We start from the raw sequence: 27,901 nt of genomic DNA, 5'->3' as shown, positions 1-27,901 counted from the left end.
GGTTCCGATTGGTTATGTTAAGGTTAATGCTAAAATTAAAATTGCACCGTCACCAGAGTTAAAAAATAGTTACTATTATTTATATTTGATGTTCATAAACTATTTGTTTTTTGTTTCTCAGTTTAATTTAGCTAAAAGATTTTACTTGGCCTGTGTCTATCTGTGGCTTGGTTTTATCTATTTAGATCCATACATATGTACATATATATATGTATAGTATATCGGGGACTGTGAAATTTCTTTTTAATCAGGTTACTTTTTGATTGAATACTTTTCTCATTTTCGTTTAAATATTTACACAACAGCAAAGAGAGTAAAGTTCATTTGAGCAATATTTGCATATATATCGATATATATATATTTGTATATGATTAGTTAGTGAAGAGCTGTTGTTGTTGTGGTTGCAAATTTTTCATTTAAAACTAATATAGTTACGAACTTAGTCAATTAACTTACAACTAAATGCCATTTATAGTACACTTTCTCTTTTATTATTTTTGCTTTGCATATGGTGTATATATATGTATGTACATATACATATATACATATGTATATATATATATATAAATATTTATATTTAAATGTATATTTTTGTATAGCTACTTTAAGTTATATACAACATTTTTCGTTTACGCAAGACTTGAATTGTCATAATTTGTTTATAAATAATTTGGTTTTCCTTATTTTTGTTTTTACACTGTAGTTATGATATGCGTGCAATTATATAGAGATTTTTTTTAAGTGTATAATGATTATGGTTGGAGAAGCATTATATTTTTATTTTGCATTCTTTTGATATGGAGTAGCAACGAATTATCTTTCGATATATATACTATATATATAAGTGTAGAGCAGAGTGCGAAGTATAACAACCTGTGATGAGGCCTTAAAAATTAATTTTGCACATAAATGTTAACTAAAATAGGAAAAACATGGAAAGGCTATTAATCCCGAATCAATATCGTTTCGACCATGGCTCGTGCTATTATGAAATTAATTGGAAATACGAATCGGGACTATAACTATATCGGAATAGTATAAAAGTGTGAAATGTGCAAGGAGTTGAAGGAGTGAAATACTCAAATATTAAACGTAATAAGGATTTGATAGATCTGACAAGATGGTCAGTTAGTTAACAGATAATGTTTTGAGCTATGAGCTATTGACAAATTAAAACTCAATCGACAGGTGACAAATCATGGCATTTTACAAATCATAATTACAATATGTATTTGATGTGTTTGCAAATTATCTTTAGATGAAAGTTTAGATATTCAAGTATTTAATGATCTCTCCTCCTTGCATTTGATAAATGTAGTTAGGAATGTGCTGGATTTTATAGAATCTATTATAATGCTTTGCTATGACACATGTGGCGATATTTTTAGTTATAGTTTTCCATTTTAGCAAATTTTTCCAATTTCGTGAAGCACAAAATGTGTCATTTAAATGCCAATTTATTGGTACTTGGTCGACGCTTTATAAATGTACATTACATTATTATCTTTATATATACCTATGTAGTATATATATGTATATAACTAAACTCATTCATACACACAGATCAAATTGGGAAGACATTATGCATTAAGCACACACTCTCATACGCAAAACACACACACACACACATATACATTTACAATCATTGTCACACTGAAATAATGATCAAATTATAAACCTAAGGCTAAGTAAACGAAAATGCGTTAAATCAACACAAAAATTGGAAGTTCATAGTTTAGAGTTGAATCTTGTTAGGTTTCTTTTTGTTTTTCTGTTTTTTAGATTAGTTAGTTTAGCTTAGTTTAGCAGCTAGTGGGCCTGCCACTTGAATTTTGATTCCATAAGCCACTGTTGACCCTTGCTATAATCACAGGGACGCAATAATGGCGTATTTGCATCATCTCGTGTGGCACGCTGTAAGCACTGACCCGTATTTGTGTGACGTATCCATTTCTCCTGTAAAAAGCATAAAAGTTTAATTTCTGATTGACAGGAGGTAAGTGTTTCATCTAACCTCTGCATCATAGACCCACTCCTGATTGCCACCCATGTTGTGACAACGAACCATATTGACTGGCCCATTGGAACTAGATGCATCTAGACACAAATCATCTGACATGATTTGCTGACGCTTTGTATAGGCAAACACCTGATTGCCACCGAGTCCATGGCAATAGCTAATGCCCACTTTCTCATTATACTTGCGGCCCATGGTATCCAAACAGGTTTCCGTTTCCGCATTGCGTATCTATAAATATTGTCAAGAAATATATAGAAATATATTTAAGTTGCTAAGATATAGTGCCCACCTCGCCCAGATAGTAATAGTCCAAGGGCATCAAACTCTCGGGATATACATTCTCCAGATACCAACGGAAACTTTTGCATTTGAGACGTTCTCGTAGATTCTTACGATCACTCACATCGCCAGCTGAAGCCTTGCGAGCACCTAAAAGGTTTTTTCGATAAACGATATTATTCATTAGCTAGGATATAAAAATCAAACTATGTGAGTGTGTGTTTTTGGTGTTATTAGTTAAATGATGAGTAATAAGTTAGTTATGAGAAGAATTACTGTACACATTAAACATTTAGCAATTTTATAAAATAATTATTCAATAATATACACACAAAAGTTAATACACAAATATATATACATACATATAATGTAAACATGCAACAAGTTACTTTAAAATAGTAACAACTACTAACACCAATTAAGTATGTACACATAGCGAGAGTATTCACATTCAGATGATGGTTAATTAGCATACAATCTAACTCAATGCGTATTTATATATATGACTTTTAATTTGAAATGAGTAAATGTTGAAAACTTTTTGAAAAAAAAATCGATTTTTCTTGACCCCTATGACTAAATTTGTACAATTTTTAACAATAAAATTGTCTTATTTTGTATGTGAATACCCCCCGATATATTCATATAGAAAATAAAACCAGACAGATGCAATATTTACATGCTCTAGAGCGTGTTTTTGGGGGGCTTGGGAAGAACGAAATCAAAATAAAGAAACAATCGACAGCACAATTGGACTTTTTAGGTGATTCTTAAAGTAGAAAAACAAAGGAGAAAAAAACTATGACAAAAACAGAAAAAAAAACATGATGTTCATAAAAAGGTGGGACACAAACAACATAATAATAATAGTAGTAGTAAAAATAATACAGAAAAGAAAACTCGATAAACAATAAGGAAAAAGAAACCGACGAACAATTTGCAAATCAAATATACATGGTGAACAGATTCAGTTTTGGTGGTTTGGGCGGTTGGGTGGAGTTAGGTTTGGTTTGGGTGGTTTTGTCACGTGGCCATGCCATATAAATCAGATAAGATGGGTGGGTAAAGTAGGTGATTTATATATATATATAGATATTTTTATGTTGGATATTGTAAAAATTATATGTATATTTTTGTAGAAACAGTTATAGAGACAGACAATTTGCATTATGCAGACAGAACGTGCCACTTGCTCGATAAATTGATATATATATATATAGAATATATATGTATCTGCATACATTTACAAAACAGAACATTTTTTAAGAGACAGAGACAAAGAGAAAAACAGTGTGAATATGAGAGAAAGTGAAAGGAAAGAAGAGCATTCGGTGGAGTTTTTTTTGTTGTTTTGTTTGTTGGTTTTTATTTTTGTTGTTATGTTTTTGTTAACCTGGATAAAAACTGTAGTAGAACTCTTTCCAGTCGTCCAGCCAAACCTCAACCAGACGCGCATTATTGTGATTCACAATTTCCGTGGTGCCGCCTGGGAAGGTATAGGGCGTTGACTTGCGAAAGACATGACCCACACGGGAACAGGGCGCTATTTCGAGGATACCGCCACACATCCAAACCTGGTAGGGTGGCGGTTTTTGTGGTTGATGTTTTTTGGTTTGGTATTTTGGGTTGGGTTTAGCGAATGTGGGTGGGGGGTTGGGGAGAAAAAGATTTACATACATATAGAAATATATATCAAACATGGGTTTGGCGTTATAGTTTAAGCCAAGCGCAAATCTAACGAGTGCCTGCCTGTTTGTGAACCTTAAATTGTTTGGCTAAATAAAGTCCAGAAAACCATGAGAAAAATGCTCCTCCTTAAGTGAAGAGAGAAAAACCGAAAGAATGAAACTTTTAAGCTTTTCCTTTGGCTACATTTTTTAACTTTCTTCGTTTACTTAAATAAAAAGTTTATCTTAATGAACCTATGGGCACTATGTTTGTTTCCTAAGAATGTAAAAATTTTACAGTTTTTTTTTTGTTAAATTTTATAGGAAATATGAAATTTGTTAATTCAAACGTTTTTTTGCATCTCTCTATCATGAACTAACGATTAAAGCCTCATAAGTAATCAATTGGCTTAACTAACTAATCAATAGTCGTTATATTTTAGCAAGTAGAACTAACAATTCCCCATGAATTAAAAATATGTACTTGAATACAAAAATAAATTTAAGAAAAAATCAGATATTAGTTACAAGTGTGTGTGGGAAGAAAAACTAATAAAATAAATGTAAATTAATAATTTTTAAAAAATAAATGCGTAAAATATAGTTTTAAATAAGCAACAATTATTGTGGATGGCATTATCAAAGAAAATATGTGAAGTTTCACAACATTTTAGTCGGATTTTTGGAAGGAAAATAATGTAAAACCTATTAAGTAAGAATGGAGTGTCCCGATTTCATAGAATAAACGGACATGAGCACACCAAAAATAAAACAGAAAGGGAGATGAGAACATCGAGATGAATAAATTCATTAATAAAATTATAAAAAAAGAAACTAAATTAAAAGTGCTGTTTGTAAATAGAAAAGAAATTGGATTTAAAAGCAAACGACGAGATATCGTTTAATAGTTTGTCCGATTTACTTTGACATACGGGGTTTAGCTAGTTTTTTATATATATCTCTTTGTGTACAATATATATATATATATATAAAGAGAGAGAGAGAGAAATAGCGAGTTACACAAAATCTTTACGTATAGATTATGTTAAGGTCTTGATGCTTTTATATGCTCACAAAAACACGTTTGTTTTGGATGTTGTGGTTAGTGTTTTAGTAGTTTCTATAGAGCCTAAAGGTTGATCAACCTTTTGCTGATGTTTTTGTTTAATTATTGTTTGTTTGTTGTTGTTGTTGGTTAGCATATTGTAGAAGCCAATTATACATATATAAAATTTTCTTAAAAGTCTAAAGAAAAAAAATATATGAGTTAGATAATAATGCACGCAAGATATATAATCGATTTTTGTGTGTCTTATTATTTTGTTTTGGTTTGTTGTTTGTTAATTGTTTTTTTAGTTTTGTTTGTTTGTTGGAATTGTTGTTTTGTTGTTGTTTTTTATATTTTGCGAACCTGTGCTCATTGCATAATAGAAATCACGCCACTCGTCCAGCCACACCTCGGCCACACGGGCCGCATTATGTAGCACAATTTTGGCCACACCGCCGGGAAAGGTATACGGCGATTTATCACGAAACACATGGCCCACATGAGAGCAGGGGATAATTTCTAAAATTCCTCCACATTGCCATATCTGAGATGGTTTTGTGGTATCATTTCATTTTGATATACAGATTATTTTTTTTTTTTCAATTTTGGGGTGATATAAGAAAAATAAAAACAAAAAAAAAAAAAGACATGAACAAAACGATTTGATAAAATTTCTGGTAAAAATTAACAAGTAAAGACTTCAACTGGTAAAGAGGCAACACTTTTTTTTTTGCGGCTTGGCTTGCGTCTAAGAAAAAAAGGAAAAACAAGAGGGAAAAGGATAAATGATGACTTTGCCTTACACGGAATGACATTTCCAGATTCTCGCCACCCCAAATGTCCATGCCTTCGTCATAGGAGCCAATCTCATAGAAATAATCCTTATCGATGGAGAAGAGTCCACCTGCCATGGTGGGTGTACGTAGTGGAGCAGTTCGATCGTTATTCCGGCGGGCCATTTCACGGGATGGCACTCGGTACCTTTTTGGAGAGTGGGGGCGAACACGGAGATAGTAACTTAAGATCGTTAAAAAAGGCTTCATCTCTAGTCCACTTACCATCTAAAGTTTAGCTTCCAATTAAAGCCACCCCATGTTGAATCGGATGCTGTGATATATTCAAATGTCTCATCCGAGATAACATCGATGATGGGACAGACGACAGTGCGACGATTTTGAACAATTCTGGCTAAAAGTGGCTCCAGCCAGCCCTCAGTGCACTCACAATGTGCATCTAAAAAGGTGATCACTTCACCTGTTACATGCTCAGCACCCAGAAGACGAGCACGAATCAAACCTGAACGTTTCTCGGTACGTAGAACAAACGTCCTTACTGGCAACTTGGCCACATAGTCTTCCAACTTTTTGCCAAGGAAATCTAACAATGAGGTGAAGAAAGACATAAGCTGTTAGCAAATGAAGACAAGAAGGAAATAAGTATAGTAGGCTCACCCCTCTCACTGGCATCGTCCACCAAGATAATTTCTTTAAGCAGTGATCGTGGCGATCGATTGATAACACTCCATACAGTACGCAATAGAGTGGTCCAGGCCTCATTATGAAACACTATGACAATTGAGGTGGTTGGTAATTTTGAGGCATAATGCTTGCGACGACAACTAAAACAGAAATCAAGTTTATAGTATAAAATAAGTATACACATGCATATCTATACGGAGACTTACTTTTCGTGTCGCACATCTGTTAGGGAACGATTTAATGAGATCATATCACTGGCCAATAGATTGAATTGATTCTCTTTGAATTTCTCTTTCATCACTTCCTTCATGTCTGCGGGTATTTTCACAGGCTTGCCCATTTCGCCAGGCTGGCCATGTTGTTCACGCACTGTGGGGGCTTGGAACCACTTTTTCAGTACCACACTGCGATAGGTCATTGAGATGCCGCCTGGTGCAAAGCCTTGACCCATTATTAAAGCGCTACCCGCCGATGGATCACCGTCTAATGACTTTTCTGTATTTATTTCATTATCATCCACTAATTGATTATCGTCTACCAAACGCTCAGCATTTGGTAGCTGCAAATAAAGATAAACAAAAAGGAATGCAATCATTAAGTAATATGGTTAATATTTTTGGTGTTTCAGGTTGACTCTCACCTCAACATCATATTCGCCAGCTCTCTTACACCGCCAGCCATCCTTGCCTATGCAATCTGAATATCGGGCAATTAGCACAAAATCGAATATGACCCAGGCCAATGAGGTTAATAGGACAATACGGCAGGTATTCGAACGCATGCGTCCGCGCATTTTACGTGTAAAGCTTATAAACGTCATGATTACAATTGACGATGTGGAGGATGACTATTTACTATGTTCTATGTTAACTTAACGGACAATTAGAAGATGGACAGTTTGGTCTCTTCTTCGTCTATTGCGAAAATAAATAATGTTCTATAGTATTCTTTTTTTCGCCTATGTTTGATGATGTGCGATGCTTTCTTCTTAGTAACTACTACTATATCATGTGTGTCCCATTCGTGGATATGTTTGAAAATGTTATTTGTTGTTGTTGGTTGTTGACGATCGTGTTTCGAATTCTTATTGTAAAAATGTATTAGTTTTGCTTTTGCTTTTCGTTATCAGACTTTTTTTTCTTTGCTCCCTCAAGCTTTTAATTGTAAATTATTCATGTTGTTGTTGTTGTTGGCACATATGGGAGCTGTTCTCTTCTTCTCCACGGTCTCTCTCACACGTTTCATGCTAACTGACCATTCACCACATTAAGTTCGTCTTGACCTTGTTCTCGTTGTTGTTGTTGGTGTTGATGTTGTTTTTGTGGCATCTCCTCATCAGTTCTCTACTCTTCAGTGCATCGCAACGTCCAGGTCCAATGATAATGACACCACGGCCAACTCATGCCCTCCTGCCGCCGGACCAGACGACCTTGAAATTTATACGAACTGCAAAACGAAAAAAGAGTGAAAAAAAGCAAATAAGATAACCGGTAAAAAATAAAAGTAAATCACACTCAAACAAAAAAGACCAAAAAAAGAAAAAAATTCAAAGTTATGATTTCATTTTATTGTATAATGAGGTTTTTATTTGTTGATTAATGAGACAAAATTGTTTATAATTTATCGACAAATGAATCAAAATTGACACATTTTCCGAAAGAAAAAAAAACGTGTTTGGCAAATCGAAACAATTACAATAATCAATAAGCAAAAAATTTATATCTAAAATGACTCAACAATTATTTAAACTTTAAATAAAAAAACAATTTGATAATTTTTATGACAATTTTGTATTTCAGAAAAATCAAATTTTTTTCATTCTCAAAAATTAGAGATAAGCTGAAGAGAAAAAAAATGGAAATAAAAAATAGCAACTATGTTTGTGTTTTTATTTTAATTAAAATTATATTTAGAGGAATTATAATATCGTTTATTTCTTCGTTTGTGTATTTATTTCTTGGATAATTTGAAGTGTCTGATTCTGAAAATAGTCATAGTTTAGCTCTGGTTTTTAAAACACTCAAAAAAAGCTTGCAAAGATCCACATCAATACCTTTTGTTTATTTTTCATCGAATATTAGATTTACTCTAAGAATCATTTAATAGAATAACTTTTAGAAAAGATTTATATAAGGTTTCTTAATTTTATGTTTTTATAATTTTATATCGTTTTTGTTTTTTGTCTACTTTTTAAGCTACGCAAATCTTACTTAATCGTAGAAGTGTAGAAGCTAGAATTAATTTATCAAAATTTGCAGTATCCCACAATCGTTTTTTTTTTTTTTTTTGGCTATTTTTGTTTTTGTTATCAATAATAGCCAGCAAAAAGCGTTTTCGGAAGAAATTAATATGATAACCTGGCACCAAAATTTCTGAACACTAGTGTACTGAATCGTTTTGCCTGTTCTTCTACTAGACAAAAGAGATAAGCTGTTCATGTGTCATCGGTCTTAGTGAATTTAAGTTCTCTTTATTATTATGACAAACTGATCTAAACACCTTTGTTTAATTTCATTTTCAAATTAAATCAAAACATTGATAATCTTTTCAGCTGTATTAACGTATACAAACTATTATTTCCATTACTACAATGAATGTTTAGACATTTGTGAGAGGTAAAAAATACCCGTATTTGCCATTTGTTTTACTGAAATTTTCCGTCGAAAGCGAACAAAAACGAGCCATAACACCAAATCAAAGCTAATCCCATTTTTGTCGTTTTCATAATTTCACAGCCAAAATCCCCGAAAATGCCAAGCCAAATTCCATTGACAAAGGTCAGAGACGACGAAACAAAATTGAAAAACGAAAAAAAAAAAGAAATGCCACAAACCAGCTGAAAAGTTGTTGGGGCACAAGATACCAAAGACAAAAAGAAGAGAAAAAGCGCAACTCTTAACGGTATTTTCTTCTTTTTTTTTTTTGCGCACATAACGTGCATTTGAATCATTCATAAGGCATGCGACGACGTCGACAACCAAACTACTAGACTTGAGTCCCCTTGGTAAGAGAGCTGCTCCCAAAACCAGTTTTTTTTGCTCATACCGAAAAGCATTCGTGAGGCGGCATACCCAACCCAAGATGGAAGCTCCGGTTCGGGGGCTTCTTCTTCTCTGTTAAAATATGCAGTTGCATGTCCCTTGAAACAGACACACACACACTGGAGAGCCCTTTTTATTACCTCGCAAAGGTCTTCAATAATAAATTTAATAACAACGCATTGAAAATGTGTAAAAAGGGCAACAAAAATTAAAGAAAACAGCACCAAAAAACACTTTATGTAATAATTATTTTTGTGAAAAGCTGTTTTTTACATACATTAATAATTCAGAGAGCGAGAAATATATACATATTGAGAGTGTGGCAAAGAGAAAAAAATGGCTTAAATTCAATTTATTTTACATGTAATTAATCAAATTTGAATGGCTCTTTTTCTGGCTCATTTGAATATGGATTTACAACATTCACCAGCATTTTGGCCATATGTATATACATAAGTACAAACACACGTCTGTGAGTGTGTGTTTGGACTTCAATTAGGGCAATTATATATTTATCTATAAACAATTCAATTATCATTATGTCAAATGAATTTATACATACATATGTATATACCGAAAAAACGGTTGAGATTTGCAATTTAAAGTACAGTCATGCTTAGTCTAAATGACTAATTGACAGGCCGGTCGGCTCGGCTTTAAAATAGAGAGAAATTGAGATCAAGGCAAATAGAGATAGATGGAATTAACAGCTGATCATAGATAATCAGTGTTAAAGGAATGTTATTAAATCAACATTAACACTTAATTATAATTCAATTCAAAGCAATTGAATTAGCAGCAACTCAAGTTGAAGGAACAGAAACATTTAGCAACAATAACAACAAGCCGCAACATAGTAAACAACACACAATGCCAGAGAAATAGCGGAAGAGAGTGGTAAGCAAGAGTGGGGAGTGGAGCGTGGAATGGAGAGATTGAGCGGCAAGTGGGAAAATGCCAGAAAACCCCAAGGCAGCACAGTGTCCCGCGAGGTGAAAATAAACTTAAATTATGGACCAACAGATTATATTCGAAATTCAAAGTTTAATATTTCAACTTTAAGCCACCTGTCCAAAACCACTCAAAATTAGTATTAGGTGAATGGTATTTAATTTAGTTTTTCTAAGAAGATGTCGTGTGTGGTATCTTTGAAAACGTTTACGGGAAGGCTAATAGGCTCTGGGCCAATCTTCAAAAACGGTTAAGAAAGCGTCGAAGTTGTGCTTCGTTCCGGACGATTTTCATGTGAGTGCTAGAGAGCTAGATCGTGATCTGGGCATTATGAATTTAATATACTATTTGGGAATACAACTTGTCCCAGTACCAAGCAGAAATGAGCAAGAAACCCTTTGTGGTCTAGTTGTTTCATGGGCAAGATCTACAAAACCATCATGGCTGATTTCTAATCTGGATAGTTGAAGACTTAATACAGAGCGGACAGACTTTTTGCATTAAGACTTTCTTTCTACTGCACTGCTTACTTAGGCAGGGACAGGTAAATTAACATTCAAAACTTTGATTTACATCTTTTTTTTTTTTTTTTTCCGCTTCTAGCATATAACTCTTCCCTAGTCAGGACTTTGATTCTAAGCTGTGATTTGAAAAACTTCACCCATGCTATTTGACTTTCGAGACACTGTGCCTTCTCTCGGCTCATTCGTTGGCGTCTGCGGCAACAACAATTGATGATTTATGTATGGTTATACATACATATGGAATGACGGAGAAGTGGGACGAATATTTAGCAGTATGCTCAATTGTAGAAGAACGCCGCCATGAGGAGGCGGCAGGCGGCAGGCGGCAAGGCAGCCCGCGGGCTTTTGTGAACTTGTGCGTTGATTTCTAGTACGAAACCCCGCTCGTCCCTCAAACCCATCTCCTATCACACTCTTTGCAGCACTTCGTACTGTTGGTATTTGTGGGTGGCTTTCAAAAGTTGATAAGCTTTTTGTTTGTGTTCATTTTGCTTTCATTTTTTTCCTCTTTTTTTTTTACTGCATCGACAAGGCTGCTGCTAACTAGAAAATTTTCGTAATTTAATTTTGTGTTTTTAATTAAAATAGAGTGAGCGAAGGGTAGATGAAGAATTGGTTGGCAAAAATATGCACAGCACGTAAAATCGAAAAACTGTCAAACTGTCATAAATTGAAATATTCACCTCTACTTCCCCTCGCTCGCAATCTGTCTCTTTCTTATTGCTATTGCTCTCTCGTTCTCTCTGTTCCTATCTCGGGGCCAACAAAGCGGAAGTAACATTTTTATACTCTATCTTTACTGGCTAGGTAAAAAGGAGAGCAAAAAATTCTGAAAGCTTCGAACTAATTTTTTAGGCTGGGCCCAGCACAAACACAGAATTAAGTTTTAAGGCTTGGCTTAGTCTATATTCAAAAATACCTTATCAGTAATATAATATTTAGCGCCATGCAAAAGGCTCTGTTCAGAAAAATAGGCATAAAAAAGGCATGTTAGATGTGTATCTAACATCGTAAGCACGTTTTTAACACAATAAAAATGGCGGAATAATAATAAATTAGAAGGAAAACAGGATTTTCGAAGTTGCCTTTTGTGCTTTAAGTTTAACCCAAATCAGCAAAAAAATTGAACATTTCGGAGTTAAAGCCCTTGGCGGCCCGTGTCCATCTCTTTAAGAGAGTATTTTAGAATCGGTTTTGCCACATAAAGTAATATTACAGCGCCACGCTAAAAGTAATTTTATTTTTTTGGTAGCTGTTTATTGCTACTGATAAGCGAGGGCGTCAGAAGGCGTGACACGCCCGCATCTAAGTGTATATGTGTGACATATACATATGTATGGATATGTGATTGTGTGTGTGTGTGTTAGCTGCACTTGTGTTTTTCACTTTGGCACGCTTGTTGAGCGCGCGCCCACTTGAAAGACACACACAGAGACAGAGGGAAATGAAAAAGAAGAAGGAAGGGGAAAAGCTTGCTTATAGCAATTAATTTGATGAAAATCTGTGTCAATTTTTATTTTTTTGTAGAAATGGCGAGAGGCAAGTGAGCGTTGTGACAACAACAACAACAAATTTACCGCCTAAAGATAACGGCAGTTGACAAGCGCCAAAAGTGATCGATGACATGGCCCCTCCTCCTCCTTCCTCTGCCTTTTATCTCTTTGATTTCATTAACAAAGTTTAATATTTCAGTCTTTCTTCTTTCATTATTGAGTAATTCATTAATGAAAAGCTATGCAACGTTTTGACTGTCCAAATGAAATTGTAACACATACGAAAACGACAATAAAAGCGCCCGCAAAGCAACGTAAAACTAAAACGACTACAAAACAAAGTATACAGACAATGAAAAGAGAGGGGAAAAAAACATTTTTTAAACGTCAGCAATTAAATGCAATTAATGAAATTGTACAATTACTATAGCCGGATGACCATTGACCGACCAAACGACATTTTAGGGGGACTGACCGACCGATTTACCTGATTTTCCAATCATTAACCACACTAAAAATTTTCACATGCATTGCAATTGACAATTTTCAACAATAGTTGCTGATGCATTCTGTCAATTGGATTTCACCCAAAATATAAGTTTTTTTTTTATAATATTTAGTTGTGTGTTGTAATTTTGTGAAAATTTAATTTTATGGCACTGACTAAAGAAGGTAATTTAATATTACAGCTTCAACTAAGAGTAAAGATTAAATAAGATTAAATATAAAGTGTGGTTCTTACTTTATATTTAATCTTAATCAATAGAAGATTACAACTTATTCATATTTAGGCACTTTTCCAAGAGTGACTCGAATTAATGTCTAATATCCCCTTTTTGCCGTAGTTCATTTATTTGTAGAGTTTGACCTTAAAATTAATACCAACGCCTATTTTAGGTAACGCTATTTCAATTCGTATTTCTTTTATATTTTTGAAAAACGCTTCAACATATTGCACAGTTCATTTTACAATGTTCCCTAAGTTGCATTTCCATTCATCGAAAAATTTACATTACATCATTTAACAAATACTTGAAGCATTTGTAATAATTTTAAAAAAGAAGCCTGTCAGGCATTCACAGGAATTTCTAAAGCACATTCTCTCAATGCGGTTAAATTCATCATTCTAATGTTCCCATCTTTTTGCTGCTGCTCCATTAAGGCCAACTCTTTGGCACATATAAAAACAAAAGGCCTTTATTTTTGAAACAATTAAAGTTTGCCCATTATATATAAATTCCGTTAGGTGAATTGGAAGGCCCACTGCACTTGCCTTTTAAATGATGTACATATATAGCGATTAATCTCCGTTCTCGTCTCGTCTCATCGTGCGCTAAATTTACAACTTGCAGCACTCAAATAAATTTATTACACTTTCATGTTGGCATGCACATTTCGCCTTGGCAGCTGAAAATGATACAAATTAGCGCTATAAATACCAAAAGATATTCAAAATCACAGAACGCATACATACGATCCACAAAACATTTAGTATTAAATCCGAGTTGTTTCTGTATTTCATTTTATTTTTTTTGGAGTCATAAACAAATGCGATGCGGCGTTTGTTGTCAGACCAGACTCGGTCAGGTTAATGAACTAACTCGACAACAACAACAACATGATGTGTCGGCTATGGTAGTATGTATATAAGTTTGTTCATACATAGTAGATGAAAGGCAGTATGTGTGTGTTGATGACAACACGGCTCGCAATTTCTCTTAATAAAATGCTAATTTTTAACTGCCCATCAATACCGTCTAGATATTCGTTATCAAATCAGCACACGGATGAGAGTAACATAAGTAAAATACCCTAGAGACTTGGCTTGTCTTGAATTTCTACCTTAGATTTTTAGGCTCCTCACTCAAATGGGATATAGTTTATCTTAAAATTTCATTGACTTAAGGTAATCTTACATCAGCACAGTGGCGGATCAACGGGGGGTTCAGGGGTTTGGTTAAGAAATTAAGCCACATGCCCTTTTACTTGGATGCTCTTACTTGCCCTTTCCTCTCTAACAAGTTAACACACATGATAGAGAAGGGTATGTAAACCATCGAATTCAACTCTTTGCCCAAGCCTATGCTATTCAACATAAACTTTATTTTACATTTTTGTACATCTTTTTGATGACTTTCAACTGATTGATTAATAGGATTTATAATAAAGAAATGGAAAAATAATATGACTAAAATACTAATTGAAGCAAAGATCGGTATTACTTTCAGTTTTGTTTAGTGCGTAACGCTAGTTTTATATATTGCAGTGTAATCAATCTCAAGCAGTTCAGTAATAATTAAGATAGTTTACTAAAATTTTAAATAAAATGTATTCCAAAGAATTTGTATTTGTCTTAACGAGTGCGCTTACTTGTCTGGCAAACTGTTACCTTATAAATGGGCAAAGAAAAGTAAATGTAAAAACAATTGTTTGAAATATTTAATTATTTTATGGTGCAAATTACACTTTTGAGAATTAAGACTAAAAAAGACTGTTTAAATATTTCTCTGTTTTTTACCGGAGACCCATGTGTTTTGTTTAACAAAAAAATTGTTAAGCCTATTTAGCAAATGCGAAAACAAAAAACCCGAAACTCGAGAACAAATGACTAAGAATTTAAGCCCCCCATTGGTTTTAATGGTATTAATCAATTGATATCAAGATCCTAAACCAAGCACATTTCTCTTTCTAATGCTCTCAAGATGATGAAAGATGATTTCCATGAAGAAAAAAAACCTGTTAACACAAATCAAGAGAAATGGCAAAGAAGTCAGAAGAAGCTTTATCATCATCTTCATTCTGATAATCAACAGTTATCAGTTATTCCAAGCTTGTCCGCATCTTCTTCTTTGTTTTTCTCTCTGTCTCTCTTTAAGGAAATCTCATAAAATGCTTTTTGCGCTAATTTTTGTTACCCAAAATCCAATCCAAAAAAAAATTTCATGACACGCATTTTAATTAAAAGCAAATAGAGAGAAGGCAAAACAAAAAGATGTAAAGAAAGAAAAAGAATTTGTTTGGATAAATGTGGTAATGGTGGTGGTGGGTGGGTCACAGGGGGAGTATGCTGGGGGAGGGGGAGTTTAATGTAGCAGAAGTTTCACATAGAGGGCAGGGGCTTGGTGACGTGGTGGAGGCGTTTAGAAAGTAGAAATATGCTAAATGCGGTTAAAACGGTTTGCATAGCAATTGCTCATTTGCACAGACCCCAACACACACACACACACACACAAAAAGAATTAAATAAAAAAAAGAATGAAAAACAAAAACAAAATGGTTTACTTTTTCTTTTTGCGGTTTTTATAAATTCTCTAAAACAAAGTTGGTTTTTTTTCTAGTATAAAACAAAAGAGACAGAACATAAAGTGGAACAAATGAAAAGTTTTTTTTTTACATTTTATTTAAACTTTTTTTTGCGAGTTTTGACATTTGGGTTACCAAGTGAGAGCACACTGAGCAAACTTAGTTCGACCCGCATCATTAACTTGGTTTTTCTTTTTTTGTTGCCTTTCCCTCTGTTTCCTCTTCTTTCAACTAATTATTATGCCACACACAAGAATTGCATAAGAAAATCCAAAAAAGTCAAGGTTTTTATGTATTTAAAACTAATTACCCATGATTGAGGTGGGTTAGGTACACACACACACACACATATGTACTTATATGGAAACAAATGTATGTGGATGATAATAAGAAAGAAGTTCAAAGTATGGGACACACTTAAAGAAAACCTTCTTTAATATGTAATATATCTATTAAAAATATGATTATATTTTCAGAGATGATCAGCAGTTAAGCTACATTTCAGTACACAATCAAATAACTGAATGCCATTTTATATTTGAATCGGGAACCTCAGTCGATACATCGTATTCTGTATTCTATGTTTTCTATCTCTTGGACTGTTTTGGGGTGTCCCTGACTTTTACCAGAGATAGGTTATCTTTTCTGTAACATATCCTGGCCATATCTGCAAATGGAAATGCCCTAATCTTGCCCCAAAGAATTATGTCTAACATGATCACTAGAATCGATAAATGCAACATGAAAATGCTTTTACCTTGTTATCATCTCAAATTTGTAGCCCACATATCGCTAAGAAGGTCAGGTACAAAATTTTAATGTTTGTCTGCTGTTCTTTGGTGTTATCAATGTGCATACAAGTGCTTTTTAAATGTACAAAATTTAAAATTGACCAGTAAATAGTCTTTTTTACCTTTCCTTTAAAGTCAGTTCAAAGGTCAAGAATATAGATTCGAAGAAGCAAAAGGTGACTTTCTACTACCGATAGTATTGCCTTTTTATGCTTAAGTGATTCAGCCTAAAAATATTACAGTTATTAACTTGTTGAGGAAGTTTGTAGGATGGAGTCCGAAAAAATGGATGTGAGTCCAATGGGAAGAACCTTGTCAAATATGTTTAATATTTTACTTTTTTATATCCTTCAATTCTGTCAATCGACAAATAATGATCTCATTAAATATTACAAATGTCTTTCCTAATCTCTTTTTGCTAATATAATACAACAAATTTATAGCATATTGGTTAAGTTTATTGGTTAAAAAAGCCAATTTATTCAATGTTCAACAACGGAGGGGGTGAAGGGGGATCGCTAACCCGATGACGCTCAGTGTTTAGTACACGACAACAGTTCTTTAGAAACTAAGGAATCGGGTTTTAGGTTTTTCAAGTGTTTTGAACCACAGATAATACATATAACTAGTTTGTGATGACTTAAATTTTGTTAAATAAATAGTGCTCCAAAAAATATGTTTACAGATCTTTTTCTTTATATTCTTTATTTTTTTGCCCGTATCCCGCATAAACCTAAATACATATAAGTAGCACAGATGATAATATGATATAGACATTATTTGGTAATTTTTGCGGTTTTGATGTCAACGACACAGCTCTCCCTCCATTTCCCCTTCGGCTTTCTCCCTCCCTCTTGCACTCTCTCTCTCTCGCTATCCATCTGAAGCCGCCGTTTGCCATGAGCCATTAAAATGTTATTTCCTTATTATTGCCTTAACTTAATCGTTTTCCTCCTTGCCATTCTGCCTTGTGCCACTTTTATTGCACTATCTTTTTCCATGTACACACATACATACACACTCACACAAAACATGGCATATAGGGGACAATTGTTCATGGTCCCTAAGTAACATGTAAAGTGACTGACTGACTGAATGACTCGACAGACATACAGATGAAACGGCGTCAGAGTCAGACTTTAGATATTCGAGTGTCTATGTGTATGAATGGATGTGTGTGTGTGTGTATGTTGTCGGTGGTCCAGTCCATCCCTTTTGGCGTGTCCATGACAATAGAATCTCCCCCAAGCACATGGCATACAAACTACTTTTTTCTCTCTCTATCCCCCCCATGGCATACATTTTCTTTTGGGAGCTTACACAACCACATAATCTTCAACAGGGTAGAGAATGTTTGGCATCACTCTCTAAAATATTTCTTTTTGGACCAGCATCACGTTTTTATGTTTATAATGAAGTGCCATAAACTACCACAGTGGATAGCATTTCAAAAGTTATTCCAACTAAAAAAAATACAATATCTATAGACTGGTAGAATCCTATGTATATCTTTTAGGCGCCAGTCACACGTTCTTTTGATTATTGTAAAGTTTTTAAAAATGAATGGAATTTAATCTTGTTTTTGTTGTTAGATTAACACAATCTTAAGCAAAAACATCAGCTGGTTGGCGTTGTAATGGAAGATTTAGTTAGTACTTAAATGTCATTTAGGTTGTTTATAGTAGTGTTGGGTTACTTAACTTACTCATGAGTAAGTGAACAAAAAAGAGTTGTTCATTAAACTGAGCAACTGATCATGTTTTCTTCTAATTGTTGGTCTTAGTACGCTTTCTCTTTAACTATAATTCATAGTGTTGGAAACTAGATTTAGTACGATCCCTTCCGTATCCTCTACTCTGATTACAAACTTTACCCTATTAGTTATTCAAAGTCATTTCTTTCTGTAATTAAAAACTCTCTATTTTTTCCTGCTTAACAGAAAAGTTAGCTGTAATTAATATTCCTTCTATCCTGTTTCTCTGTTTTCCTATATTTGCCAATGGGATTGAGCTGGAGGTAGGAGCTCCATATCCTCGCAGTTATCGGCTTTTGAAATTCATTTATCCATTTCATATGCGTTCTCCTTGAAAAGGTGTTTATTAAGATCAGTTTTAATTATTCTTCACTCAAGTTGTTGGTTAGATTATCTCGAATTCTGCAGTCTGGGTAGAGCTCAAAAGTTTATAAAATGTCGAAAGGGGCTCAAGATTTCGGAGTCTTTTTCTCTTCGATATTTTGCTTGTAATTTTTTCATTAGTCGATACCCAATGATGCTTAATCTCTTTGAAAAAAAGATACAAAATAAGTGTTAAAAAGTTTTGTTTCAGCAACAAAGATTGAAATGTTAGAGGCTTAATTTCATTTTCAAAGAGTTAACTGCAATCAGTTTTGGGCCACGTTATCAACCTATAATGTAGCAACAGCTTAAACCTTTCTTGCCGTAACAGAAACATCTTTTGTGGAAGACTCGTCTCCGAATAGGCAAATATTTTTTGGTCTAAATGTCAAACCACTGTGAGAGGTTGCACATTTTTGACATCTTGTTCTGTCGTTCTGAAAATGGCTCCTTAGTATAGCAAAAAAAAAAAAGCCATGTTCGATAAAATGAGACAAGTTAAGCTTAATGGCCAACTGTGAAGATGTTGCGGAGGGGTGAGGGATGAATTGTGGTAGAAGGGCCTATTTGTGTTTCTCTTTTTTTGTTTACGGAAAATGCATTGAACTAATTAAACAGAAGACAAAAAATAATATGCTTAACTCTGAGTGACATAAGCAATTAGTTTGAGTGGTAGAGTCGAGTCTCTGTCTGGCAATCAAATTTCAAAGCCACGTGACTAGATTTTAATTTAATTTTTTTTTGTGTTTTTTCTCATTCCAATTTATTTCACCGAGTGCGAAATTATGTTAAACAAATGTTATCTTTTGTTCCCAAAACATTTTGTGTCATCTAACCGATAGTTATTTGAACTAACTTCATGCGCTAATAGTTGATCGCACTGAAAAAGAAAAGTAGTGTGGAGAGGGGAGTGGAGCAGACGGGAAGAGAAGTGGGTGGAGTACGCCCACGTCAACATAAAACACGTTTTGTTTGAATTGCAGTTGACGTTGCGGCGCGTTGCCAACCTTGGCAAAAATGCTGAGCTAGCGGATACCCCGGGTAGTGGGGGAGGTGCCAAAGGGGCTACTTGCTTGGTTGCTTGCGTTGGAGGGCCTTCTGGGCCAAAAAATGCGAGGGCATGCCTCATAAATTTCTCGCTACCTTTGCAATATGAAATATATGCAACATAATTGAATTACGCTTTGCGTCTATGCTAGTGTGTGTGTGTGTGTGTTAGTTGTGTTCGTGCGCTTGTATCTGTGTGTGTGTGTGCTCAGTGTGCTGTTAATTTTTAATTTATGCTCGTAAATAATCAAGCCATTTTCATTAGACCAACCACAACATTTGAAAGAAATTTTTAAGAAAGAGAAGCAAAACAAGAGACAGAGAAGAGCCGTAAAGAGCAACCTCATGAACAACACACAACATGACGAAGAAGAGGATGAAGAAAATAAACCCATAAACCAGACCAAATGAAATGCAAAAATAACTCAAGAGCCATTTATAACGACTTGTTGATACCCCTTTTTATGAATTGGCCGGCATCAACACTTCAGCGCCGCCACCAGCTATCCCAGCCACGAACTTATGGCCTACAAATTGAAAGACGTTTCGTTACAAATTTGTCCAATTTGGTAAGTCAGTATAAATGAACAACATGGAATGAGACATTTTAGACACATATTTTGAATTGATGTTGCGTTTCAAAAAACTTTAAAACATTAAACCAGTTTTTTATGACGGTTTAATACATTTCATGAAGAAAGACAAACAATCTGAATCTTCTATTTTTTATACCTCGCATTTATCACATTTCTCTCGAAATGAAACTTAAAGTCAACCATATTAAAGTGTCTCTCTACAATCTCTTATCACATTTAATCAATTTTGTTTTCATTACGTTTTAGATTAAAGTTTTTATCTAAAAGGGTATATTGCATTCGTCACACACTACTTACTTTCATTTTCATATGAAAATGTTTGTTTAAATTATTCATAACTCTGTGAATTAGCCAAGTGAATCATAGCTCTCGATTACCATAATCTTTACAGGGTATACATATATGCATATACATACATATATATGTATATATGCACATGTATAGAAGCCACCAACTAAAAGATAGAAAACATGCCAACACATTTTTGCCGGTAAACAAGAATACAACAACAACAAAGAAAAAACTGTGGCGGCAGTAGAAAATGTTTTCGTACTGTTTTTTTTCCGTGTCTTTTAAGATGCGTAAGCAAAAACGAGCTAATAAAGGTAAAAAAAAAACGGAACTAGGGTTTAGTCTTCACTTCGACCCTTTTCTGCCCTCCCCTTTGCGCCGCATTTTCTTTGTAAACTAAAAATAGAATAGACTAAATTGTGAAAAAGTAGAAGTCTCCAAGTAATCTCAAAAGGTGTTCAAAAAGACCCAAATCTGCCGCGTAATCATTTTCGGAAGCTCCACACACAGTTTCAAAGCCCCCAAGCTGAGTAAATACACGTTGACAGACGACGATGACGGCGACGGCGACGTAGACAACGTCAGCTAGAGTTCCATCACTTAAACACATACACAATCGAAACAGTTGGGGGAGAAACAGAAAAGAAACAGAAAAAAGCAAAAATAAGGCCAATGATGCTTGTAATTGTGACCCAAAGTTGTTGTTGCGGGTGTTTTTGGTGGCTAAGGCCAATTGCAATTTCAAGGCAATAATCCAACTTGAGCTTGAAACTCATTAACTCGTTTTTACCATGTGTTTGTGTGTGTGTGTCAGATGATAAAGTAAAGTGAAGTGGATACCAACCAATGCTGATGATGATTATGGAAACTTGATGCACACGGACACACTCACTTGCCGCTTGTCATTTACAACCACAAAAAACGAGTGAGTGAGAAAGAGACGGAGCGAGAATGCAACAGCAGATGTTGCTCTTATTTCGGATACACTTTTTCCATGCTTTCTGTTTGTCTTTCTGGAGTTTCTGTTTGCAATCAATGATGGTCAATAATAGCTATGCGGATGCTGACCGGCTGGTGTTTAATCAAGTACGATTCGCTTAGAACAGGCTTGACACTAAAACATTTGTTTTTGGAATGCATTCAAAAAATATTATAAATTCATATTGCATTCATTTCGCATCGTCTGAGGTGATTTCAAAATTTAATTTCCTACAAAAGGATTTAAAATACATATACTCATTGAGATGTTTTTGTGTTGTCTTTCTGGAGAAGAACTTAAAAGATAAGTTGTTATTTTGTGATGTTTAAAGCAGGAGTTTCACTTTTAAAGAATTTAAATGATTTTTTTTTATACCATCAGAATTTCGAAGTGCTGGCCACGATTTTAAGATTGACAAACAATTGAATTGATTATATTTCGGTTCTTGAAAAAGATTAAAACTAAATTTATTTTCCTTTTAGAGATTGATTTAATGTACCTTTTTTTTTGGCTAAACTCTAAGCCAATATGAAAGAATTTATTCGTGAGATATTGGCCGATATATTGAGAAAATATGCAAGTTTCAATTTTAACAAGCTCTCTAAAATTGAAACTTGCATATTTTCTCATCTTAAAACATTTTAAAAAAGTCACCCTTTCGTACAATTAATTATTTGTTTAAAATTTCCAATAAATCAAAAATAAAAAAATTTCACAATGATTTTTACCTGTTGGTCTACACTGAGCCCATTCGATATGGCGGGTACAAAAAAAGTACAAAACAAATTGTGTCATCTCATCTTCATCATCATCTTGTTCCTGTTTTTAGGTGATGATGGACATTTTCATCACCTCCTCAGCATTCTCAACCCAATCTAGACAATTACGAGTGGAGTATAAGACCAGCTTGAACTATGGGGAAATCTGAAAAACCATGCTGCATCTAACACACTGAATGGCTGTTGTTGTTTTTGTTGTTGTTACTACTTGTGGCAAGGTATGACACTCGGGGGAATGGCTTTCTCTCTAACAACATTTTGCCACAAGAAGTTGAATAAGGGGGGGTAGGAGAAATAGAGAAGGAAGGAAATCAAGGCCAAATGATGATCTGCAGGCCAAGTTGGGGCCAGTTTTATAGCTTCATTTGCACATTATAGAGAAGGATGAATAACGACGACCAAAAGAAAGAGGGAGAGAGAAGACACACAGGGGGTCAAGCACTCACACACACACACACACAAACATTGGGAGGGAGAGGCTGTCTTTAAGTATGATTTTCACTATCTTGAGTTTACTTGATAAGCTACACCCCTCACTCCACCCCACCCACCATTTCTATAGCCTAATGGACAATCACATTAGTTAGACCAACGACGTAGCCGACGCAGTCGTCGTCATCATCAATAATTACACAGAAAAATATATAAAATAACAAAAGCAAAACGAATTCTTGACGATTCGCCTAATGTGCAATATGTTTGGTACCACTGTGCCGGGCACGACATAGCAGAGATGAGCGAAAATGAGGGATAAAGAACCTGTAAATACGGTTGGGTTGTAAAGTAGAATTGCAAGAACAACTCTGACTGCAGTCAGCAGCAGGAGCCGTGCCGCATCTTCATTTCTCTCTTGAACCGGTTTAATTGAGAGACATCCAATCAGAATCAAGTTTACAAAACACATTCAATATAAGTAAATACTTTGAAAATAAGAGGAAAACCAACAAAATTTTAAGAAAAGAGAAGATAATAACAATTGCCGTTAGCTTACCTCTATCTGTCTCTGTTTCTCTCTCGTAGACACGCACACACACAAACACAATCTGTACGTTGATGAAGCTGCGGGAAAATTCAGGCAAATCCTGTGGAAGATGATAGAGGGAAGAGGGCGGTTGTTTGAGGCGTTTTTGTAGTTGCAGCCGTATCAGCTTAAAATATGTTGCGAATTTTCCATTTACAATTAACTTTTTCTTAAAGAAAACAAAAACCCGGTTTAAAATTTCCTACTATTGGGAGAACCGCGCCTTCCCCTTCCACACCACTACCACTATGTGTCGGCTACTATTGGAGTTGTTGTATGTGTGCGCGTGTGTATATACATCTGTGTATGTCACACGTATGCATGTGTATGTGGTGGTTTCGCCTCTTGTCGTTTGCACAAAATTAAAAATTGATAAACAATTTATATCATTGCCTTACACTCACTCACTTCCACCGACGCGAGCAATATTAATTGCTATGGTTTTCTTTTCTTTTATTATAAATAAATTATTAACGAAAAACTCCGCCCGCACAACCTTCCACTTTGAAAACAAAAACAACAATAAAAAAAATGTACTGTGAGACTGAGGCATGAAAATGTGAGACAATGTGGCCAGAGTCTGCTGGCAGTATTAGCAATATGTGTGTAAAACAGGTTTCAATGAAATCTACTCTCAATTTTGAGAGTTATAAAGTCAGATCTTTTGAAAAATAAGTTTAGAAAATAAAGAACAAAATAAGTAACTATTTAGAACTGTAGAATTTCAAAATCTGGAACATTTTTTGCGAGAAATGATATTAAATTGTTTGCAAAACGTCCATTATATAAAAAGTATATAAAATTAATTTTGTCGAAATGTCATTGTTGAATTACATTACATACATATATATAATATAAATATTAATTTCGGTAAATGTTTACTATTACTACTCGATATTTCAGTGTTGAAAAGTGGAAAAATCGGGTAAAGCTAGATTTCAGTGTTGTCAAACGCTATTTTTTATTTGGCGCGCTGTTTGACTGCCCTGGTAGCCAAATATTTTAATCTAAACTCAAAAGTCGAGGAATATTCGGCTGCCAGAGCAGCCGAATATTGTATTCTAAACTATATTTGTTCCATAAAATCAAGAAATATTGTAAACTCAACAATATTTTCGTTTGTTGAGAATAGTGCTAACAAAAGATTCAAAAAGCCCGCGTATTCGAGTATCCAAAATTCGGCATTCGGCAACACCATCTCAAAATTGAACAGCTTTTTTTAGCCGGAAAAAGCTACTTTTAGCTATAGTCCCGCTAAAAATATTAATTTTCTTTTGTTAATTACTCAAAAACTACGAAATAAATCGCACCTGAGGTCGTGCTCGTGCAATTTTTCTCTTTCGTTTGATACCAAAATTATGTAGTTTAAGCGCGTTTTGGGCCCGAGTAGTAATAGTAAACATTTACCTTATTTTTCATTTATTGTGAAAATTATATTTTTTTTTTTGTAATGTGTATATGAATCAGCTTATGTTTCAGCTATTTTTTCTGCATTTTGATTATTTTGGCTGTTTTTTTTGCTAATTGGCTCGTGGAACAACGGCAGCACTGTCTCTCGACTGCAACAACAATCATAAGGCCGATTTCGCCCGAGCCATAAATTATCGACGTTATCGGGGTAAAACTATCGGCTATCGACGCTATCGGATGAAAGTTATCGGATGTCGGCTATCGTTTAACTGCGTTGTGAGATGCCAGACCGATAAGATTGTACAGTCTGGCTACACCATCTATAAGCGGGAAACTTAAATTCTTTTCAATTGTATGGGGATTTAATGTAAAATCTAATCAAAGTTTTATGAAAATATAAATTTCTTAAAGATCGTAATTGTGTTTTTGGGACAGTTATCAGAATATTTTAAACTTATTAATATTTTATTTTCACCACTATTTCCAATGTCGCTCCGTATCGAAGTTAAAAAAAAAAAACAATTAACAGCAGTTTGATTTTCACAGTATCTGTGTTTTTATCTTCTGAAATATGTTTTGTTGATTCTCGTTAGTCTGTTTTGTAATACATTAAGCTGAGATAATTTAAAAACCTTCGTAAATCTTAGTGTTTGTATATTTTTGTGTTAGCTAATGCAATATTTGATCAGCTCCTATAGAAATGGAAAACTTGATTTACTTTGTTTCCCTTAAACGTGATACGAACTTTCTTGATATTTTGTGGAATTGTTCGAGATTATCCGAAAGTGGCTCTAAATGAACAATGTCAAAAGTAATTTTTCAAATGAATTGATGAGTTGGTTTTTCTTTTTCTTTAAGAGATGTTAATCAAAACGGTAAATCCATTGCGCAAGGTACAAAATTATTAATATAAAAATCTAGAACTCAATTGTCTAGGAAATCATTTAATTTGCATCTACGTGCATAGAAATACATTGAGTGTGGGTACTTAAAACTGTGCCAAACCTTGATCTATCACGTCAATTATTCATTAATATGACAATTATTGGACCATAAGTGCAATTAAACTGGTATCAATTGGAATTTAAACCAGTTTTCTGTCTCCACTCTCGAATACAAATGACCCTAGAGATGCCGATACCCACACGCAGATAAGTTAATCACTTGTCGCAGTGCTATTTTTGTATTTAGCTATCGTCTAACTAATAATTAACTATTCTTTGTTACGCCTCCTAAATTCATTGATTGATTCATTGGCCACAAAGGCGAAGCGCAATTATAAATTCAATTGCCAAGTTCAGGCGCATGCGCAAGTGCGTTGCATGCCATTCCGGGGTGGGGTAGGGCAGGCGTATGGGACAGATAGACATCAGATTGTGAATAGTAACCACAATGGAAGGCAACTGTTGCTCAATTACTCATCGAGTCGCCTTCCTTGTAAACACATTTTCAATCCTCTCAGTTCGGGTTTCAATGCTCCGCCGGGGGTACAAAGTCTGGCGCTTGTTTTTCCCATGTTATTGGTGCCGCTTTTAGTTTTTGTTGCCTTTCGGTTTTCGTTTTTTGTTTGTTGCTAATGTTGGAAATGCGTCAGTGTATCGTTATATGTATACTAAGAAAACAAAAAGTCTCACATAGTGCAATGATTTATTCGATGCCTCAGGCCAAAAGTCAATCGTGGTCTCTCCATAATCGGAGGAGCGCTTGAAAATGGCAAGAAATTTTCTACTGGGCTTTGGCTTTGCCAATAGCTGGCAATTGCCCCATACAAGAGAAATTTATTTGAACAGGTAAGCGACAAAGTAAGCTACCAAATGACTACTCCAAAAGAATTAGAAATGGGATGGAACTTTTTCTTACTTTTTGGTATTCATTCTCCTAAAAAATACTTAAAATGTGACTCAAAAGGTCAACTACGATTTACAGACGATACGAGAGAACTTATGGCTTCGATCAAATTAAGTTTTTATTGGTATTAGACAATTTAATGTACATTAAGAACTTGATTAAAAAAATCAGAAATACTCTTTTCAACATGTTTACTTTAAATATTTTGCAAAATTAAGTAATGATTAATCATAGATTATTCACCAATCTGAAAGTTGTCTTGAAATTTACGTGGAAGCATTGTTTTGGTATTGAAGATATTAAGTTTTTTAGCATTAAATAAAAAGAACCTAACTTTAGTATTTGAAAAGATTTTTCTATATTTTTATTTAGGTACTTACCAAATATCATTTTGCTAGCTTCATAAATGAGGGCGTGACATCGACTATATCGGCTTCTCCCACTGATCAAAATAATGTACACATTAATGGAGTCGAAAACGTATCCTTCTCTGCATTGCAAACATCTGACTCGAATTATAACACCTAAAACTAACCAAGATATGAATCATCTCCGACTATAATAATCATAGGTCAGTTTTCTGGAGAATATCATTTCTGGAGTCGGATTGAAAGAGAGTCCAACATTTACTTTAAACATTTTAAATTATAAATTTTGCTCCTTAGTTTCTTTTTCAATTATATTTCTTGTGAAATTAAACATCTATGAAAATTTTAATTATCTCAATTTTCAATTTCTGACATTGTCTAACACTTAATGGTTTTCCATAGGATACCTTAAAATACCTTTGGACTTTTTTAAAACATATTTTCTCTTTTCAGGTACAGCGTAAAGTAAAAATTCGATACTTTCAGCCCAATTATAAAATATTCATTAAAATATCTAATCTAAAAAAATTTGAATCATACCAAATTCCGTGATATATTTAGTTGTTGAACGTTTCACTTCCTCTAGGCCAAAAGGGTACAAAATCTGGGGGAATTTGATATTGTTTAATCGATAAAATCAAATGCGCAGCTCTCAGTTGTGAATGTACAAAACGTGACCCAGAAATTTGCCATACATTTTCATTGGTTTGATCTTTTCTACACTCATGCAAAACAATTTTATTTAGAATATATGTATATTCCGTATTATAAAATAAGATGTATGCTTAAAAGAATATTCAACCTTTAGATTCTATGAAGGACAAAGTTTTTGAGTGCTCAATTTGTAAATA

At 34.2% G+C, this 27,901-nt stretch overlaps 1 protein-coding gene across 4 annotated transcripts; it reads right to left on the bottom strand.

Moving 5' to 3' along the window:
* Positions 1 to 319: 319 nt before the first annotated feature.
* On the bottom strand, positions 320 to 23,969 carry Pgant5 (polypeptide N-acetylgalactosaminyltransferase 5). 4 transcript variants are annotated; one of them, XM_068287482.1, is made up of 11 exons: positions 23,823 to 23,969; positions 23,395 to 23,485; positions 7,133 to 7,938; positions 6,699 to 7,051; positions 6,466 to 6,632; positions 6,073 to 6,391; positions 5,818 to 5,995; positions 5,378 to 5,558; positions 2,310 to 2,449; positions 2,015 to 2,248; positions 320 to 1,956 (listed from the first exon to the last, which is right to left on the bottom strand). In XM_068287482.1, exons 3-11 carry the CDS (start codon positions 7,310 to 7,312, stop codon positions 1,810 to 1,812), a joined length of 1,899 nt encoding a protein of 632 aa, XP_068143583.1. In that variant the 5' UTR covers positions 7,313 to 7,938; positions 23,395 to 23,485; positions 23,823 to 23,969; the 3' UTR covers positions 320 to 1,809. The 4 variants fall into 4 exon arrangements, with proteins under 4 accessions (XP_068143583.1, XP_068143582.1, XP_068143584.1 ...); XM_068287481.1 differs by lacking the exon at positions 5,378 to 5,558 and adding an exon at positions 3,693 to 3,873 and having other exon boundaries at positions 23,823 to 23,968; XM_068287483.1 differs by lacking the exon at positions 5,378 to 5,558 and adding an exon at positions 3,693 to 3,873 and having other exon boundaries at positions 23,833 to 23,944.
* Between the last annotated feature and the right edge of the window lie 3,932 nt (positions 23,970 to 27,901).

This window comes from Drosophila tropicalis, unplaced genomic scaffold (genome assembly GCF_018151085.1).
Source record: "Drosophila tropicalis isolate 14030-0801.00 unplaced genomic scaffold, ASM1815108v1 contig_562, whole genome shotgun sequence".
Lineage (NCBI taxonomy): Eukaryota > Metazoa > Arthropoda > Insecta > Diptera > Drosophilidae > Drosophila > Drosophila tropicalis.
The sequence above is the reverse complement of the archived record's forward strand: the minus strand, read 5'-3'. Positions and strand labels throughout refer to the sequence as shown.

Coding starts and splice junctions, on each gene's coding strand:
- Pgant5 (XM_068287482.1), bottom strand. CDS start 7,312: ATGACGTTTATAAGCTTTACACGTAAAATGCGCGGACGCATGCGTTCG. Junction 6,392..6,465: donor GGACGATGCCAGTGAGAGGG/GTGAGCCTACTA, acceptor CCTCATTGTTAG/ATTTCCTTGGCAAAAAGTTG. Junction 2,450..5,377: donor CTATTATGCAATGAGCACAG/GTTCGCAAAATA, acceptor AAAACCTTTTAG/GTGCTCGCAAGGCTTCAGCT.